This window comes from Scophthalmus maximus, chromosome 8 (genome assembly GCF_022379125.1).
Source record: "Scophthalmus maximus strain ysfricsl-2021 chromosome 8, ASM2237912v1, whole genome shotgun sequence".
Classification (NCBI taxonomy): domain Eukaryota; kingdom Metazoa; phylum Chordata; class Actinopteri; order Pleuronectiformes; family Scophthalmidae; genus Scophthalmus; species Scophthalmus maximus.
Genome location: NC_061522.1, coordinates 1611154 through 1627500, shown reverse-complemented (window position 1 = coordinate 1627500; position 16347 = coordinate 1611154). Strand labels below are relative to the sequence as shown.

The window sequence follows — 16347 nt, the reverse complement described above, 5'->3', positions numbered from 1 at the left end:
CAATTATTTTGGGGTTGATCTTAATTATTCTGTATAAATAACTATATAAAGAGTTAGAACATTGAGGTCAGAACTATATATATATATATATATATATATATATAATATATATAAATCAGTCAGATTCAAACGGTGAGGGGACGACAACCGAACCAAAACACCGTTTGCTGATATTCGGTGAAATGTAAACTTTTACTAAGCAGACTTAATAAGTCTGAAAAGAAAATGTGCATTTATGTTTACATTTTATTTTTAAAAAAAAGGTGAATTCCTTAATTCAAGTTCTATGTATTTGTTCTATATTGGAACGTGTTTTTTGTTTTAAGCCTCATGGAGGTGGGATATGTGTCAGAGATGTAGTAGCATTGGATCGGATTAGACTGTATATGAGAGTGTAAGTGACCTGTAACTGTGAATGTACAGCTGAAAAATATGATTCATAAGGTTTGAACAGTGAGGAGTTATGTCAGTGGGAAGACAAACAACATTAAGAAAATGAGATCAGGGTTCATATTTCTTCGTGTAGTCAAACAGGATGAAAAAAAAGAATGAAATTGTAAAAAAAAGAACAGTGGAGATTTTTTTCTACACAATGAATAATGAAACATGAAAAATGAAAAAAATTAAGGATCAAATGTGAAAAATCCCAACAGAGAAAAGCTGCAAGAAAGAAAGAGCAACGATGTTGAGTCAAGTGGAGAGTCAGAGAGTGTGTGTGTGTGTGTGTGTGTGTGTGTGTGTGTGTGTGTGTGGCATGAAGTTAAACAGACTACTACTAAGGAGACCTGTACTGACAGAAGAGAAGAGACACTGCAGCAACACACACACACACACACACACACACACGCACACACTACAAATGCATGTGTTTAATATACTTGTGAGGACCTTTTAAACCAAACCTAAACATTAAACCTGGTCTTAAAAGACCAAACCCAGACTGAGGAGCAGCAACGTGCCGTCACTCTGACAGACTCCCGTCACACATACAGACCACGTGTGTGTGTGTGTGTCTGTACTCACAGCCTCTCGGTGCCTCGGGGGATGTTCCTGGGCACGGCGTGGATCCCCAGGCCGTGACAGTCCACCGTGTTCCCCAGGCAGCTGCACGGAGCGGGACACGCCTCCGCACGCGCACCAGCCACCAGCAGCAGCAGCAGCACCGCGACGCCCCACGGCAGCGCCACCCGCAGCCCGGACCCGAGAGCCCGGCCCGGGGCCCCGGCTGCCGTCCCACAGCCTCCTCCTCTCGCGCCAGGCATCCTGCTAAATATCCTGCGGCGCAGATCCTTCGCCTCGGACCGAGTGACCACCACCGGTGATGTCGCTCCTTCAGCAGGAGGAGAAGAAGTGGACAGAGACGTGTCAAGAGGCTGAGACGAGCTGCAGCAGCTCATCCAGGTGGAGCTGAGACTGAGACTGAGCGGCTGCCACTTGATCCCAGAGTGGCCTTTCAAAGACAGAGAGGAGGAGGAGGAGGAGGGGGAGAGACAAACTCTATCCTCCTCTTTCTCTTGTCCTCAGCTTCAGAGCTCCGTCCTCTTCTTCTTCCTCTTCCTCCACTCTCCAGCGTGTGTTCTCCGCTCCGTCTCTCTCTCTCTCCTGCAGCCGTACAGTGCGCTCGCCTCTCCCCTCCACTTTTCATTGAGTCATTGTGCAGAGAACAGTGAGGCCACTAGAGAGGAAAAAAAAAAAAGAAAAGGGGGGGGACTCCCTCACACACACACACGCACACACAGAGCAATCATCCATCAAAAGCTTTTACAAATAACAGCACTCAGACTCCGCCCACACACACACAGACACACACACACACACACACACACACCAGCGCCCGGAGTGAACTCACGTCTATTCAGTGACAGCAGTAGCACCTCCAGTGACGGCAGCCTTTTCTCTCTCTCTCTCTCCTTGTGTCTGTCGATCTCTCTCGCCCCAAATGTGCTCACCTCCCTCGGGGTGGGCAGCCTGAGGCTGAGGCTGCTCGGACGTGATGAGGAAGAGGAGGAAGAGGAGGGAGGAAGATCGTGATGAGGCTGAGGCATCCGACCGGGAAGCTCCAGGGAAAAAATGTGAGGACAGAAAAAAAAAAAAGAATTGTGGACAGATAGAAATAAAAAGTGTGAAATAAAAGGAGGCAGAGGGAGTTCTGCTATTATATGTGATAATATATATATATATATATATATAAACTGTAGGAAGTTGGTTGTGAGACATAAGTGGAATTCCATAAGCCGCCACAGAGCTTCCTCAGAAGTCTATTATATTATTCACTGGCGAGGCTTTGAAATTCAAATAAGTCCTGGATGCTTTTTTTTTTTCTTTCTTTCTTTCTTTTTCCTTTTTTAAAATCTCCACAGAAACGCCTGATTCAGCTTTTGTCGTTGCCATATTACCATGGAGAAAAAGGAAGAATCAGCAGGGAGAAAAGCCACGAAGACGTAAAGCCACGGTGCAGCTTATGACACTTTGGGTATATTACAAAAATGAACTGTCGAGCAGGAACTTAAGTCCTCCAGGTTGGAAGTTTGGATCAAACAAAACAAAGAAAAGCTGCAAATCCTCACATTTGATAAAACTGGAAGCTTTGAAAGGTTCTGTGTTGTTTCTTGATGAATAAAACTCAACTCAATCATGCATCAAAGTGTTCTGTTTGCAGGAAAGTCTGTCTTAGTGTAACCTTTTTTTCTTTTTTATATTATGAATTTTCTATCTTAATGTAGGTGTCGATTCTTTAATGAAGGAATATGTTCTTAATGTCGGTTTAATCAAGGGAACGGAAAACTCATTTTACGGGAGTTTCTTAAATAAGTTTCTTTGCTTGAAATAATCACAACTAGATGTATAGATATGCAGATGTATGTATAGATGAATGTATAGATATATGAATGTATAGATGTATTCATGTATAGATATAAGAACGCATAGCTGTATTCATGTATAGATATAAGAACATATAGATGTATTCATGTATAGATATATGAATGTATAGATGTATTCGTGTATGTATAGATAAATGTAAAGATATATGAACGTATATATAGATGTATGAATGTATAGATGAATGTATAGATAGATGTATAGATGAATGTAAAGATATATAAATTTTTAGATAGATGTAGAGATAAATTTATGTATGGATGAATGTACAGATAAATGGATGGATGGATGAATGTACAGATATATAAATCTATACATATATGTATAGATGTACAGTATGTATATATAAATATGAGATATATGTATAGATAGCTAGATGTATGTATGTATAAATATTAGTATAGATAGATGAACTTTATTGATCAAAGTGGGAAATTACGGTGTAAGCTAGTTAAGCTTCAAGAATTCTAGCCAAGCAAAATATGCTTGGCTAGAATATTTGTCTTTTTTCTCATAGGGTTTTTTTTTTGCAGTATAACTTTAACTATTTATCATTTGAACTGTGTCAAGGATGGATTGGTCTGTTTTCTTCTGTAGCAATCAGCAATTTCTACACACACACACGTGTATATATATATATATATATATATATAAGATTGTCTCTGAGTAGCGGATTGGATTTGGCCTTAGTTTACAGTATGACGACCAGCAGCTGGAGGCAGCTCTTTCATACAGCACCACTGTACATGAGTGGTCTTCTCTCGCGGCCTCACTGTGACGGGTTCATTTAACCAGCCGCTCCTCACGAGCGACGGAAAACAAATCCTTTGTGCTGCTGAACTGAGGCGACTCACTCGGCGATAATCTGCCACAAAGGGAGCGACGAGATGTGGACATCCCCGGGGGGGAGGACCCCCTCGTCTTCTGGGGCCATAATAGACTCTTTTTTTGGAGGCAGGGGTGGGGGGACGCGTCTGAATTGATTTGTGGAAGGACGGAGCAGATGCTTTTGTCTCAGACACGTCAATTCACAACAAACACTCAGATTGTTATTTTCTTTTAAAGTCCCTGCATCTGATATCATTTGGCACCAAAACTAAGATTATTCACAGAAATGAACAATAACTACGTCATTAGGTTAATTTGATGAATCAAGAGGGAGCGCCGGCGCCAACGACCCCCCCTTTTAAAAAAAAATAAAACTTCACCGTACAAAGATTTTTTATTCATTTTACAGACGTTCAAGAGCTGAAAAAAAAGTTTTATTGACAGGAAACCTATTTTAATAATTGATCAATGAACTCACTCAAACATGATATAATTTTTTAAATGTGCTCGTATGACATTAACTAAATATCTAGGGCTGCAACTAACGATTATTTTCATAATCAATTCATCTGTCGATTATTTTCTTGATTAATTGATTAGTTGTTTGGTTCAGAAAATGGTGAAAAATGTTTCCCAAACTCCAACATGATGTTTTGTCCACACAACAAACATATTTAGTTTACTGTCATAGAGCAAAGAAACCAGAAAATATTCACATTTAAGAAGCTGAAGTAGAATTTTTACTTTTTTTTGTCAACTTTTTTCCCATAAAAACTTGAACCGATTAATCGATGATCAAAATAGTTGGCGATTAATTCCGTAGTTGATGACTAATTGATTAATCGATTAACTGTTGCAGCTCTATCAATATCTAATACAAAGATTTCCTGAATTTCCCAAGTTCGGGATCAGTAAAGTAAAATCTATCTTTTGAACTGGGAAAAACTGTGATGAGCATGTTTGACAGTTTCCTGCCTGTTGATCCACCGGATGATTGAGCGAGACAATTATTCATTAATAACGTTTCATCTGAACGTCAAACCTTTGGCAAAGAAATTTTTTTTTTTTAAATTGTTTAATCTGGTGATTTCTGCCGTTTTTTTTAGCTTCAACGCATAAATCAGGAGTTTAAATCTCATCAAAATGTTCCCTGTGATACTGTGATGTCCGGTATTTATTTTAAATTCCCGTCTGCAGACACAGAATAAGACGTTAGTGTTCCCAAAACATATGTGCTGTATAATCACAAGTAGGGGTTTTGTTATACATCACGGTGTAAATTAATTCTGTGGTAAAACTTCAGGTGAACTTTAAAAAAAACGTTTCACTGCAGTGAAAACCAGTAATGATCCTCATCGTGGCACATATCCATTCAAGGCATGAGGATATATTAATAAAAGCTATATTCAATCTAAAACCTTTGGTGAACCGATGGTGTCTCTGTTGTTCTCGTGGTGAACTCACCTCCCGTCACTGAAACAGGAGCGTTTGGTTTACTCGCCCCCGCAAACCGAGGTGAAAGTCTACCGGAAGAATCTGTTTCTCTGCCAAGTCACTTCCCTGCCTGACCTCTGACCTCCCTGGAGGAGGAGGGGGGAAGGAGAAAATGTTTCTTAACATTACAGAAATCATAATATCATAACGACAGAACGTGATGAATGGAAACTGACAGCGTGGATGTCAATTGATTCAATGTGCTGAACTCTGCACCTCTGAATATGACGATCTCTGACAGAATGCTGGAGGAGGTTATGAATTTAGCCGATAGCTCCCTCTAGTGGCCCAACAGCAGCACTAACATCACCTCCGGTACAATCTGGTCGTCATCTCCTCGTCCTGTACTTTACTGACCACGTACTGAGCTGTGACGGTGACGGGAAAGAAAACAGACAAAGAATGAAGCGTCACGACAGGAATTCTCTAAGAAACATTTAAACAAAAACAAAAACAAAAAAGATTTAATCCAAAGCGGACAATTCGCAGAGGAATCCAATTTACAGGGTGAAATTATTTTACACTAAAATAAAAGATTGAAAAACACAGACATGTTACCACAGTTTGAACCACATGGTCCGACGGTCAGCAGGATGAGAAGCTTCAGTTAATTGTCCTTATCAACTTTAAAAAAAAACATATGATCAGTGTTTGTCTCCATTTTCACAGATAAAACTCAGACACCATCGTGCACAGAAGTTTCACATTTATGTACAGGGAGGGTCAAACAAAAACAAAGATGTGCAACATTGACGAGCTTTTTGTGTTTCAAATATTAAAACAGTGGTTCACATCAGAGAGAAAGTAACGGCTGTCGTTTTACAGACAAATGTGGGAAAATAGACTCAAAACAAAATTAAATTGTAAGTTGTAACACACACATCAATAAATACAACAGGAAACTATTTAACTCTCCCACAGAACTGGTTGGTACAACTGCAGAGAACTGGAAAAAAAAAAAGGAGAACCGACGTGGAGAGATTCACATTTCGTAAGACCGTTTATCTGCCGAGAGAAAAAACTTCTGTCAAAACAGGAAATGAAGTTCCTCTATAAAAAAAAATAATACTGTGAATCAAAAGGAGCTCATTCAGTTTCCATCTTACATCAACTCTTTCAACCAACCCGTCGTTACAACATCCACAACACTTTCCAAAAAATAAACACCCAGGATGCACCAGTGACAGATTCTCAGCATCGCAACAAGAAAGAAACAAAAAAGAAAAAGAAAAACGTAACAAATTAATCCGTTTTAAAACCACGAGCTGCTTGTTGTCAATACGACACGAACGGGTCTGTGTTCAGCAGGACGTTGCTGCTGAGGTGCCACTGAGCAAGGCACTGCTGCAGACCTCTGACCTCTGACCTCCATCAACAAGCACTGGCCTGTTCTGGAAAATTTAAAAGAAATGAAGAAATAAAAAATGTGCCGTGTTGCACAATTATGAAACTGGTGCATCGACACAACAAACTGAGCAGACGTGAGTCAAACCATGAACGATAATGATAATGATGATGGATAAAAAAAATGAAATCATACAGTCCAAAGTTATTAAAGGAGAATTACCAAGTCACAATGTCATTTTCTGCCAATAAAAAATCAAAAATCCACAGATGTACTTTGATGAAACAATTATATAATTTATAATTCTTTGTGAGATATTTACTGATTCAAATCCCAATTTTGCAAATATTTTACTGTATTTTAAACGAAAGGATAAATCAATGTTATCAATGTTTTGGGGTGTAAATGATTGACAGGCACAAAATTCTGTAGTCTAATAATGAGCAGTAACAGTAACAGTAACATTAATAGTAGCAGCTGCTCTATTGTAATAAAACAGAGAATCTGTCAGAGTCTCAGTTCAGAGATTTTTAATTTACACCAAAAAACATGAGCGAAATAAGGAAAAGTCCAGATTTGAAAAATGAAATCCTCACGTTATATTTGAACACATTGCACAGTTGTTTGTGTTTATACATCAGAAGGATGTTTACTAAATTTATTGTCGTCTCTGTACTGAATCGACATGTTGGACAGAAGTTGTTAAGATTCCTCCTGTAAATGACTGAATGTCCCTTTAATTTAACCCTGAAAAACACAAATGGTGTCACTGTTGTTCACATGGTTCGGGATGTGTCTGTAACAGTCTTATGTTTTTATCATAACAAACGAATGTACAGTATGATATGAAAGGGAGAGAGGAGACAACCTCACTGTAACAGATCACTGCTCAACAACAACAACAAAAAACACTCAACCTTTCAACTTTCATTTAAACCACCGACTTCACAAACCTCTCAACCGCTTCCGTTAAAATCAAGAATAAAAAAATCACTCCATGTTCACAGTAAAGTAACGTTTCCTATTTGACCGATTAATAAAATCAAGAGCGAACGACACTGCGAGAGGTTGATTAGTAAGAATCAAATCCTTTTTTTTTCCTCCCTCTCCAGAGTTTGACCCTCTCACTGATTCCCGATCAGCTGCGCAATCCCACGAATTGTTTCACCCAAAAATATCGTACCACAGTTCCCAAGCAGAATAAAAGTCCTAATAAAAACACACGTACAGTAGAAAACAATTATATACATATTCTACAGCAGAGTGGGAGGCTCCGCTAGCTTAGTGGTCATAGATTCAAAATACGCTTCGAGTGATGAAGTGGCAGCTCAGAGGCCGGAGCAGCCGAACCGAACCAGGAAGAGCTGGACGATGGCTGATTTTAAAAACTTGGGGGGAAAAAAAAAGTGTAGGAGAAGTGTCTTCCATGCCAGAAAAATGCGATCAGTATCGCGATATGACATGAAAGGTTTATCGTTCTATAATGTAGATGTAATATTAAGATATGCTCACGTTATTTAGACATAAAAACTCATCACGTGATAAATTCCTACAGAGTTATGAGGCCGAGCTCCTTTTTAACGATGTGCATAGAAGTTGACGGATAATAAAATCCAAGAATGTGACTTGTCTATACGATCCGATTCCTCTGCCGTTATCGATCTTGGTGGACGATGTTGTGATAAGACGGAGGCAGGATCAGATGACCAAGTGAAAATACGATGTCATACCACGAAAGTACCTCGTGAAAAAACCTCTTGTTGTAACCATAAACTTTTCACGTCATGATGGGATACTTTTCTTCTTCTCCTCTCGTGGCAGAAACACACGTCAGTAGAGTTCACACTTCAAAAGTTTATATCAACGTGACTTTCATAATTGGTCATATCTTCCGGCCCTTTATCTATTTTTATCAGGTCAGATTAAAGTCCTATTTGCGTTTAAGTCACTCAGACTGACTCCCAAACGTTGTGGGAGTAAAAACACAAGTGCACCGTGTCAGATTATTGAAAATAATTTTAACTTGTTGTTAAATAATAAATTAAATGTGCAGTGCCGTTACATTATCATAAACGTACACTAGTGGGGCTCGTTTTAAGTGCAGCAAATGTCAGAACAAACCAAACAGAGAAATTAAAAACAGTGAAACATTAATCTAGTCTCCACGTTAATAATCCCTAAATCTCAAATTACTCGAGCATTGCTTCCGGGTCACGTTCCTGATAAATGTGACCGGTGACTTTTGGTTCTGCTGCTCCGGCCGAGACGAAAAACCGCTGTGTATTAATAACTCACAGTTATATAAAACATAGACTCACTACGATGAAAACACGATGATAAGAGATAAGGGTTAATTATATTAATACTGCCCCAGAGTCCTGCCTGAGCTGAGGAGACGGCGTCGGGTTTCACACGGAGATTTCAGGAGAGAAACACATCCTGGACACGGAGGGAGGGGCCTGCTGAGAGGAGGGAGGGACGATTTTCAATTACAAGTGATGATTCATAATGTCAGTGCAAAATAATCATCACCACGGTATTTTATCAAGGCTTTTACATTTTTCACCCCCGTTCGCTTGGTGGAAGGATTGAACACGGGGCCGAGAAGGAATCCGGATTCCAGGATTCTCTTTCTTTAAAGCCCCCAGTGTGTAAATATCGTAATTTTTGTGTTGTTTTTGAGTTGATTATACATATATGAACACAAAGTTATGGACAATATATTCAATTTCTGTGAATAAGTTCTTCTAAATGTTAAACACTGTAGCTTTAAAAAGGAAAAATTATAAAGTCCCACAAATAAAAGAAACAAAACCCAAACTTTTTCACGCACTGTTTGGTACTAAATAAAATAAATATAGGGTGTGTGTGTGTGTGTTCTTGTAAAGGTCGGTTTACAGTTGTTTATGTCTGTGTCAAGTTTCTTTGTGTATTTCAAACAACGGCTCCTGAAACTGGTGCGGATCATGTCTGGGTGGGAACTAATAAATGTTGATTTCACACTTATTTTCATGTGGCAAAGTACAACTTTCCTCGAGGCGTGTGAAGTTTTATTATTAAAAACAGTGATTCTTCCAATGTCGGGTGAAGAAGAACAGCTTCATACCTTGGAAACCTTCAGAGCTTTGTTCTCCGTAAACGCAAAGTCTGGGTTCTTGACCACCAGACCCACCTTCCCCAGCACAGGACCATTCAATGGGCTGTTCACCTGGACACACACACACACACACACACACACACACACACACACACACACACACACACACACACACACACACACACACACACACACACACACACACACACACACACACACACACACACACACACACACACACACACACACACACACACACACACACACACACACACACACACAATAATAGTGTTGTTATTATTGGGTCCTCTGCTCATTTAGTGACGGGTGGAATAAAAGTGTAGCCTAGTATCCAAACACAAAAATATCAAACTGTCTATTCAAATGAAAAGAAACGTCTCACCGATCGGAGGATGACGTTCTCCTTCCCGGCTTTTCTTCCCGCTCTGTTGACGGCCTCGGGGGAGACGTGTCTGACCCGCCTGTCCTCCCCTCGAGCTTTACGCTGTCGTCAAGCGCGTCGGGGCGTGAATGAAAAAAAGTCACAACCGGTCAGAAAAGTGGAGAAAATTAAATATCTTTTGTCATTTGTGTTCATTTGCGTGGATCCTCCTATCGGAATTCCCGTCCGCCTTCTCTACATTCAACACTTCATGTTTACGTGTTTTGTTTTTTTCCAGACAAAGTTTGTCGGAGAAGGTGGAAGGAAGAACGGGTGAATATTTGAGTTACATTCGCTCAAATGAGGCGAATAAGCACAAAACGACCAAGCTCGGTTACTCGCGCGAGTAACGCAACGTGTCCAGTGTGAACGGTACGTTGTATCATAACTGATGACACTTTTGAACTAACTTAAAAAAAACTAAATCATGATTATTTTCACCTTTGTCCACAAAGCCTTACAGAACTCAACACTTTGAGAGTAAAATGACGCACAAATATGACTATCTCCATCGTTCTCTAAACATTTTGGATTAAGATTACTCTTATATAAAGTAAGTAGATTTCTGTGTGCTGCAAGCACATGACAATTGTAAATTAAATTAGTTTTCTTTCCCTCTCTAAGCTTCTTGTTTTACTCATCTTGCCGACTTTCTAAAACGGTTGTGGACCTGCGTACCTTGATGAGGCCTCCGAAGGACCGTGACCGGGGGTGTTTCTTGCTGGGTGCCCCCTGGTGGTGCTCGTTGGTGGGGGGCGTCCCCGAGGTTGTCTGTTTGACCAACTAACAAACAAACAGACATTTTAACAGTTGAACTCAAAACAGTCAGACTGCAAAGAGAGACTGCTGAGAGCGAACCTGTCGGACAAGTTTCTTCTTCTTGGCCGAGTCGGGCATGTTGTGGTGGACGTGTCTGAAGAGCTCCTTCAGGGCCTCCTCCGTGTACTGCTGCGCCGGGGACTCCTGGGAGCCGGGGCCCAGGGCCGCGGTCCTCTTCAGGGGCAACGCGCTCCGCGGAGCAGGGGAGCCGCTCGCCGCCAGCAGCTCCAGATCGTCCTGCGGGAGTCGAGCAGGTCAGACTGACGGTTCACACAGTACGAGGCTTTAATCATCATTTAAAATATCTGATATCGTTCAAAAGCTGGATTTGTCTGCGAATATTGGAAGGAAAGGTAATGAACGAATTGCACGCTATCGAACTACAAAGGCTTGATCCTCTGTCTGTCTGTGTTGCTCAGAGCTGCAACAGTTAATCGATTAGTAATCGACTACTACATCAATCGTCAAATGTTTTGATGATTCTCTGATTACTTGGATGATGCACGTTTTGAGTTCATGTGTGTAGAAGACAAACTGCTAAACATATATTGTGGTGTGTAAAATGTGCTTAATATTGTTTCTTCTATCAGGTCAATACTCCAGAAATAATATTAAATAATGAATGTTATGTTGTTTTATATAATATTCTCGTAAAGGAAATATAACATAGTAAACATATTACATTCTGATCCACTGACCTTCGTGTGCAGAGCTTTGGTGCCACTGAAGTGCACTCGGGCATATTCCCGCAGGTAGACCGGAGCCTGAACGTCACACAGAGGAAACGACCCAACGTCATCATCCACCATCACGTGTCCATTAAAACAGTCACGTACCATGTTTCTGTTAATGTGGTGCTTATTGTGTGTGTGGTCAATAGTCACCCTGAAGAGTTTCTGTGAGTGTTTGATGAGGAACGACATGCTGCTGTTCAGCTTCTTCAGATTGTCTTTCAAGTCGCCGGCCGTCATCTGGAGCAGGACGGAGCACAGGTCAGGAAAAAAAGGGGGGGGGCTGTACCTATCGGCAGCAAATTGAGGTCAAGAAAAAGTGTCTCACGTGTCTGGGCCACAGGACGTGCGGCGCGAACATGAGTGCCAGGTTGAAGGCGGACATCTTGTTCTTGTCCTGTTGCCTGGCGGTGTGGTAGAGCAGGTCCAGCAGCAGCTTGAGCAGCGAGCGGTTGGCCTGCGGCAGCAGCAGGAAGAGCAGCTGCAGGGCCTCGATCTGACGCTCCTTGTTGGGCACCGTCGTCTTGTTGCCGTGGTCGTCGAACAGAGTCATATCTGAGGGAGGGACGAGGGTTTGACACTACATATTACATTGTCCCACATGTTTGTGTCGGAGAACTTTAAGAAACTTCCCTCTGCCCTGAAGAAAAAGCTTTCAGGAAAGAAATGATCAGCATCTTTTTACAAAATGTGCAACACTTTATACTTGGGATGCCCCCGAAATGAGACTTGTTGGCCCAAAACCGTAACTGAAAATAATGAAACACTTGGCCGATGGCCGAACACGTTTTTTTATTTTGCCATCTTTTTAACCATTGCATGAATTAAATAGCCTAAATGTGCTTTTTATTTTTCTCTCTGACCCACAGTGAATAAGTACAAAAGTACAAAAGATAAGTAATATATACAATAAATACATTCTAAGTACTGCAAAAGTAAGGCAAAACCAAACAGTATAGAAAACTAAAGAAATTGAAAATGTGCAATATAAGGGACAAGAATCAATATATTAAATGCGGAAAGGCTTGTCTTGATTTTCAAGGGGAAAAAAATACATTGCAAAAGTAAAATGTATAAATATTTATATAACACATTATACCAACAAATCACAATATAACTTAAAATAAAAAAATTATATATTTTTTTTGGGCTGCAACTACTGGTTATTTTCATTTTCTTGATACTAAAATTTTTGATATAATACTCAACACAAATGAAAGTATTAACAATGTGTGTGTGCGTTCCTACCAGCGATCTTGAGGTGCGCGTGGAAGTGTCTGTGCGTGAGCAGCGGCTCGGGCAGCTCCCCCAGGAACGTCTTGAGCAGCGTGGCCACGTCGTTGGGGTGAAAGTCTCCCGACTCCAGGTCCACGTCCGCCCCGCCGTTCAGCAGCTCCCTGAGGGTCTGCTGCCGCACGCTGTTCCCCGGCACCCGGAACAGACCCTCCACGTGCAGATCTGAGAGGCAGCGAGAGAGAAGGTGGGTGAACGAACGGTGAGTGAAAACCTTGAGCATCGAGCAAAGTCCACTCACACGTGCGCACTCGCTTATTCTTTAGAATTTGTGTATCGCTCACTCTTGAAAATGAGGACACACGAAAAAGAAATAAGATGCTGTTCCACTCTTCTGTCCAATGTGTTAAAAAAAGTGTGTTAAATTTCAATATATATTTATTAGAAGATTGTTTGCTTTTAAACACCCGCGAGAAGTTGATCTCTGGTTGCCGCCGTCACGATAAGACATTGCAACCTTATTGGTTGAACAGTAGATTTGTATTTCTGTTTCCTTCTTCTGTTTCAAACAGCGGTTGACGAGCGTAACAGGAGCATTATCGGCACCTTGTGCTCCGGAGTTTTACTCCGACAGTGGCAGATATTTAAAATGTGGCGGAAACGCGAAAGAAGAGAGGAACCCATTATAAAGATTTAGTAATTATTTGTTTTTGAAACCAACATATTGTTGATTTTGATAAGTTATGAAAAACTTTAGTCTGCAACGACAACGAACCCTGACTCCGACCATAACTCCATCGAAGTTGAACGCAGCCTTTAAAGGTGTAAAATCTAAGAAAATACACGATCTGTTACACTGTTGTCCGCCATCTTTAGAATTCCAGGAGACTTGACAATTCACATTTGCATCGGTGAACAAGCGAACGACATCATACTCGGCGCGTCGTCGGCCTCAGACAAACCTCGAGAAGTTGCTGCTGTTCCGATTCTGAACATAAAAAACGATTGCGATTTTTTTTCTTTTCTTTTTTTTTTTTAAACAACAAAAGACGCGGATGTATTCGAACCACTTACTTTTGCTGAGGTACTCGATGAGCTGGTAGATCTGGGCGATGCAGCTTTCCGTCAGCGGCGTTCCAAACACGACACCTTTATCTGTGATCAGATCGGGAGAGATATTGATAGTGGGCAATGATATTTTTTAAAAGTTAACCATCAGAAAAACGGCCCATCCATTAACTCAACTGTGGAATTATGGACATATACTTGTTCTATTAGTATGTACATAAAGAGTCATGGCTATTGGTTTGTATAATTTCAACACGTACCCGCCCGATTTCACCTCTCACCTTTGCGTTTGAGGAAGTTGAAAGAACGGAAGAAGCCTCCGTTGCCGCCCGTCGGGGTCTTGGGGGCCTCATCGCCGAGGAGCTGAGAGAACTCCGTCCCGGGGAGATCGATGAGGCGGGTGATGTTGCTGAGCACCAGCTCCAGGAAGACATCAGGGCTCTCATGGCGGAGCTTCTCCACGAAGAAGTCCGGATTGAAGATGACTGGCGGTCGGCCCGCCCGGGAGGAGCCGCCCGGGGATCTGTCGTGGTGGTCGATCACCATACTGCACGCGGAGTCGCTGAGGAGACAGGAACAGGAAGTTCATATGGAGATGAGATCAAAGATTTCTTTATTCATCCCAGAGAGAAGTTGCAGCGGACATTTCTTATAAAATCACCTACAATAAACAGCGAGGTAGTTAAAAGATTAATTTTCTCTGATTTCAGCTTCTTAAATGTGAATATCTTCTGGTTTCTGGTAAACTGAATATACATTGTGTTGGTGGTTTGGGGGAAACACGATCGACATTTTTCAAAAATTGTCCTAATTTTTTTAACAACTAATAGATTAATCGAGAAAAGAAACAACAGATGAATTGATTATTAAAATAAGAGTAGTTCTAAAAAGTATTCTGTCTGAGAATTTACTGACCAGATTGATGCCACAGTATTTGTCGCATCTGAAATCTGCCTAACATTCAATGCTCATAATCAATTCTAGGGCTGCAGCTAATGATAATCTTCATTATCGATTCATCTGTCGATTATTTTCTAGATTAATCTATTAGTTGTTTGGTTCATAAAATGTCGATTGTGTTTCCCCCAAACCACCAACATGATGTTTTGTTTTGTCCACTCACCAAAGATCTTCAGTTCACTGTCACAGAGGAACAAGGAAACCAGAACATATTCACATTTAAGAAGCTGAAATCAGAGAATTGTGTCTTTTTTAATCCTAAAAAAGCTCTTTCATTCATCGATTATCAAATTGGATTACTAATCAGCTCTTATCAATTCAAACATCGCCCTGATCCTTTGTGAACTCGTTTAATCCCACAAACCATCTGATCATTTTTTCCAAGAGGAATTAATGAAGGTTAATTTAATAACACAATGCAACATAACGCAGAAAATAACAAGTATGATCCTTTGCTAAAAGTTTAGTTGCTGTAGTTTATGAACGTTTTAAATACAACGATAAAAATGGCGCTGCAATGTTCAGGATTATGATACTAACATAACCGATGTGTACAGACACTGTGACATCCCATCATAAACAACAACCTTCACTCAACACAGGTGGAGCTGAATGAACAACAACAAAGACAGGATTTACTGCAACACACACATGTATGTATGTATATATATATATATATATATATATATATATATATATATATATATATACAAGCAAACACAAACTATTGACTCAGAAGCACTAAACTCACCTAGCAACACTATGTTTAGCTAGTTAGCTTGTTAGCACATTCGTGTTGACCCCCTTAAGCTAACAGTGCTAACGTTTGCTAATTCCTGACAAACATATATTGTTTTATAAATCAACATATAAATCGCTGACAACAACCCGGCGCGACCAAGTCGTGGGCAACGTAACGTTTTGTTGTGACTCTTCCGCTTTGTTGCTGAACTTCCGTCGGCGGCGGCTAGCTGAGCTAACGTTAGCTGCGACAGATGACACCGCCTGTCAATCACGAACATATAAGTTACGTTTACCGGCTTAAAGTCTCGCAGGTTTATGACTTTTATACATTTATATATTGCATATGAGTTCATAAAAACGCCTGAATGTGCGTGTCGAGTGGCTCTTTACCTTCTGTTCTGCGTGTTTTCCTCCACGTCTCTGTCCGCAGCCATGTTCCCAGTTTGAATCCTCCGCTGTTGTCCTCCGGGCCCCGCCCATCGCGCCGCGCATTGGTCGGTTTGTTGAACGATGGGCGTGACGCGTTGGCTGGGATTTGCGCGACCCTCGCTGTGATTGGTCCGTTTGAATTCTCCGGCTTTTGTCAACAGGAAAAACAGCAGTGTGAGAGGGGAGGGAGATCCGGCTGGAAAAACCTGTAAGTAACGCTCACTTTTCAACAAAACAACATGTATTTACATGAATATAACAACCATCAAGCACATGT

At 40.9% G+C, this 16347-nt stretch overlaps 2 protein-coding genes across 4 annotated transcripts in view; both read right to left on the bottom strand.

Moving 5' to 3' along the window:
- The window catches only part of LOC118312348 (slit homolog 1 protein-like), a 41825-nt gene extending 36265 nt beyond the window's left edge, over window positions 1–5560 (bottom strand). For both annotated transcript variants that reach the window (XM_047333705.1, XM_047333706.1), the window contains exons 1-4: window positions 5419–5560; window positions 5173–5288; window positions 1850–2057; window positions 1024–1675 (exon numbers count right to left, since the gene is read on the bottom strand). In XM_047333705.1, the coding sequence (XP_047189661.1) occupies window positions 1024–1397 (374 nt within the window). In that variant the 5' untranslated portion in view covers window positions 1398–1675; window positions 1850–2057; window positions 5173–5288; window positions 5419–5560. The remainder of the gene's footprint in view (window positions 1–1023; window positions 1676–1849; window positions 2058–5172; window positions 5289–5418) is intronic.
- A 64-nt stretch (window positions 5561–5624) lies between these two features.
- On the bottom strand, window positions 5625–16141 carry arhgap19 (Rho GTPase activating protein 19). 2 transcript variants are annotated; one of them, XM_035636927.2, is made up of 12 exons: window positions 16032–16141; window positions 14219–14499; window positions 13944–14024; window positions 12885–13094; window positions 11965–12191; window positions 11790–11876; window positions 11604–11669; window positions 10945–11142; window positions 10765–10869; window positions 10048–10149; window positions 9654–9755; window positions 5625–9009 (listed from the first exon to the last, which is right to left on the bottom strand). In XM_035636927.2, the coding sequence occupies exons 1-12, from the start codon at window positions 16073–16075 to the stop codon at window positions 8956–8958; spliced, it is 1557 nt and encodes a 518-aa protein (XP_035492820.1). In that variant the 5' UTR covers window positions 16076–16141; the 3' UTR covers window positions 5625–8955. The 2 variants fall into 2 exon arrangements, with proteins under 2 accessions (XP_035492820.1, XP_035492821.1); XM_035636928.2 differs by having other exon boundaries at window positions 5625–9006.
- Window positions 16142–16347: the final 206 nt, after the last annotated feature.

What these genes read in the sequence shown, in the direction of transcription:
- arhgap19 (XM_035636927.2), bottom strand. Translation starts at nt 16,075, where the DNA reads ATGGCTGCGGACAGAGACGTGGAGGAAAACACGCAGAACAGAAG. An exon ending in CATCGAGTACCTCAGCAAAA is followed by an intron (nt 13,095 to 13,943) that starts GTAAGTGGTTCG and finishes GCTGCCTCTCAG; the next exon opens with ATCTGCACGTGGAGGGTCTG. An exon ending in CCAAAGCTCTGCACACGAAG is followed by an intron (nt 11,143 to 11,603) that starts GTCAGTGGATCA and finishes CGACTCCCGCAG; the next exon opens with GACGATCTGGAGCTGCTGGC.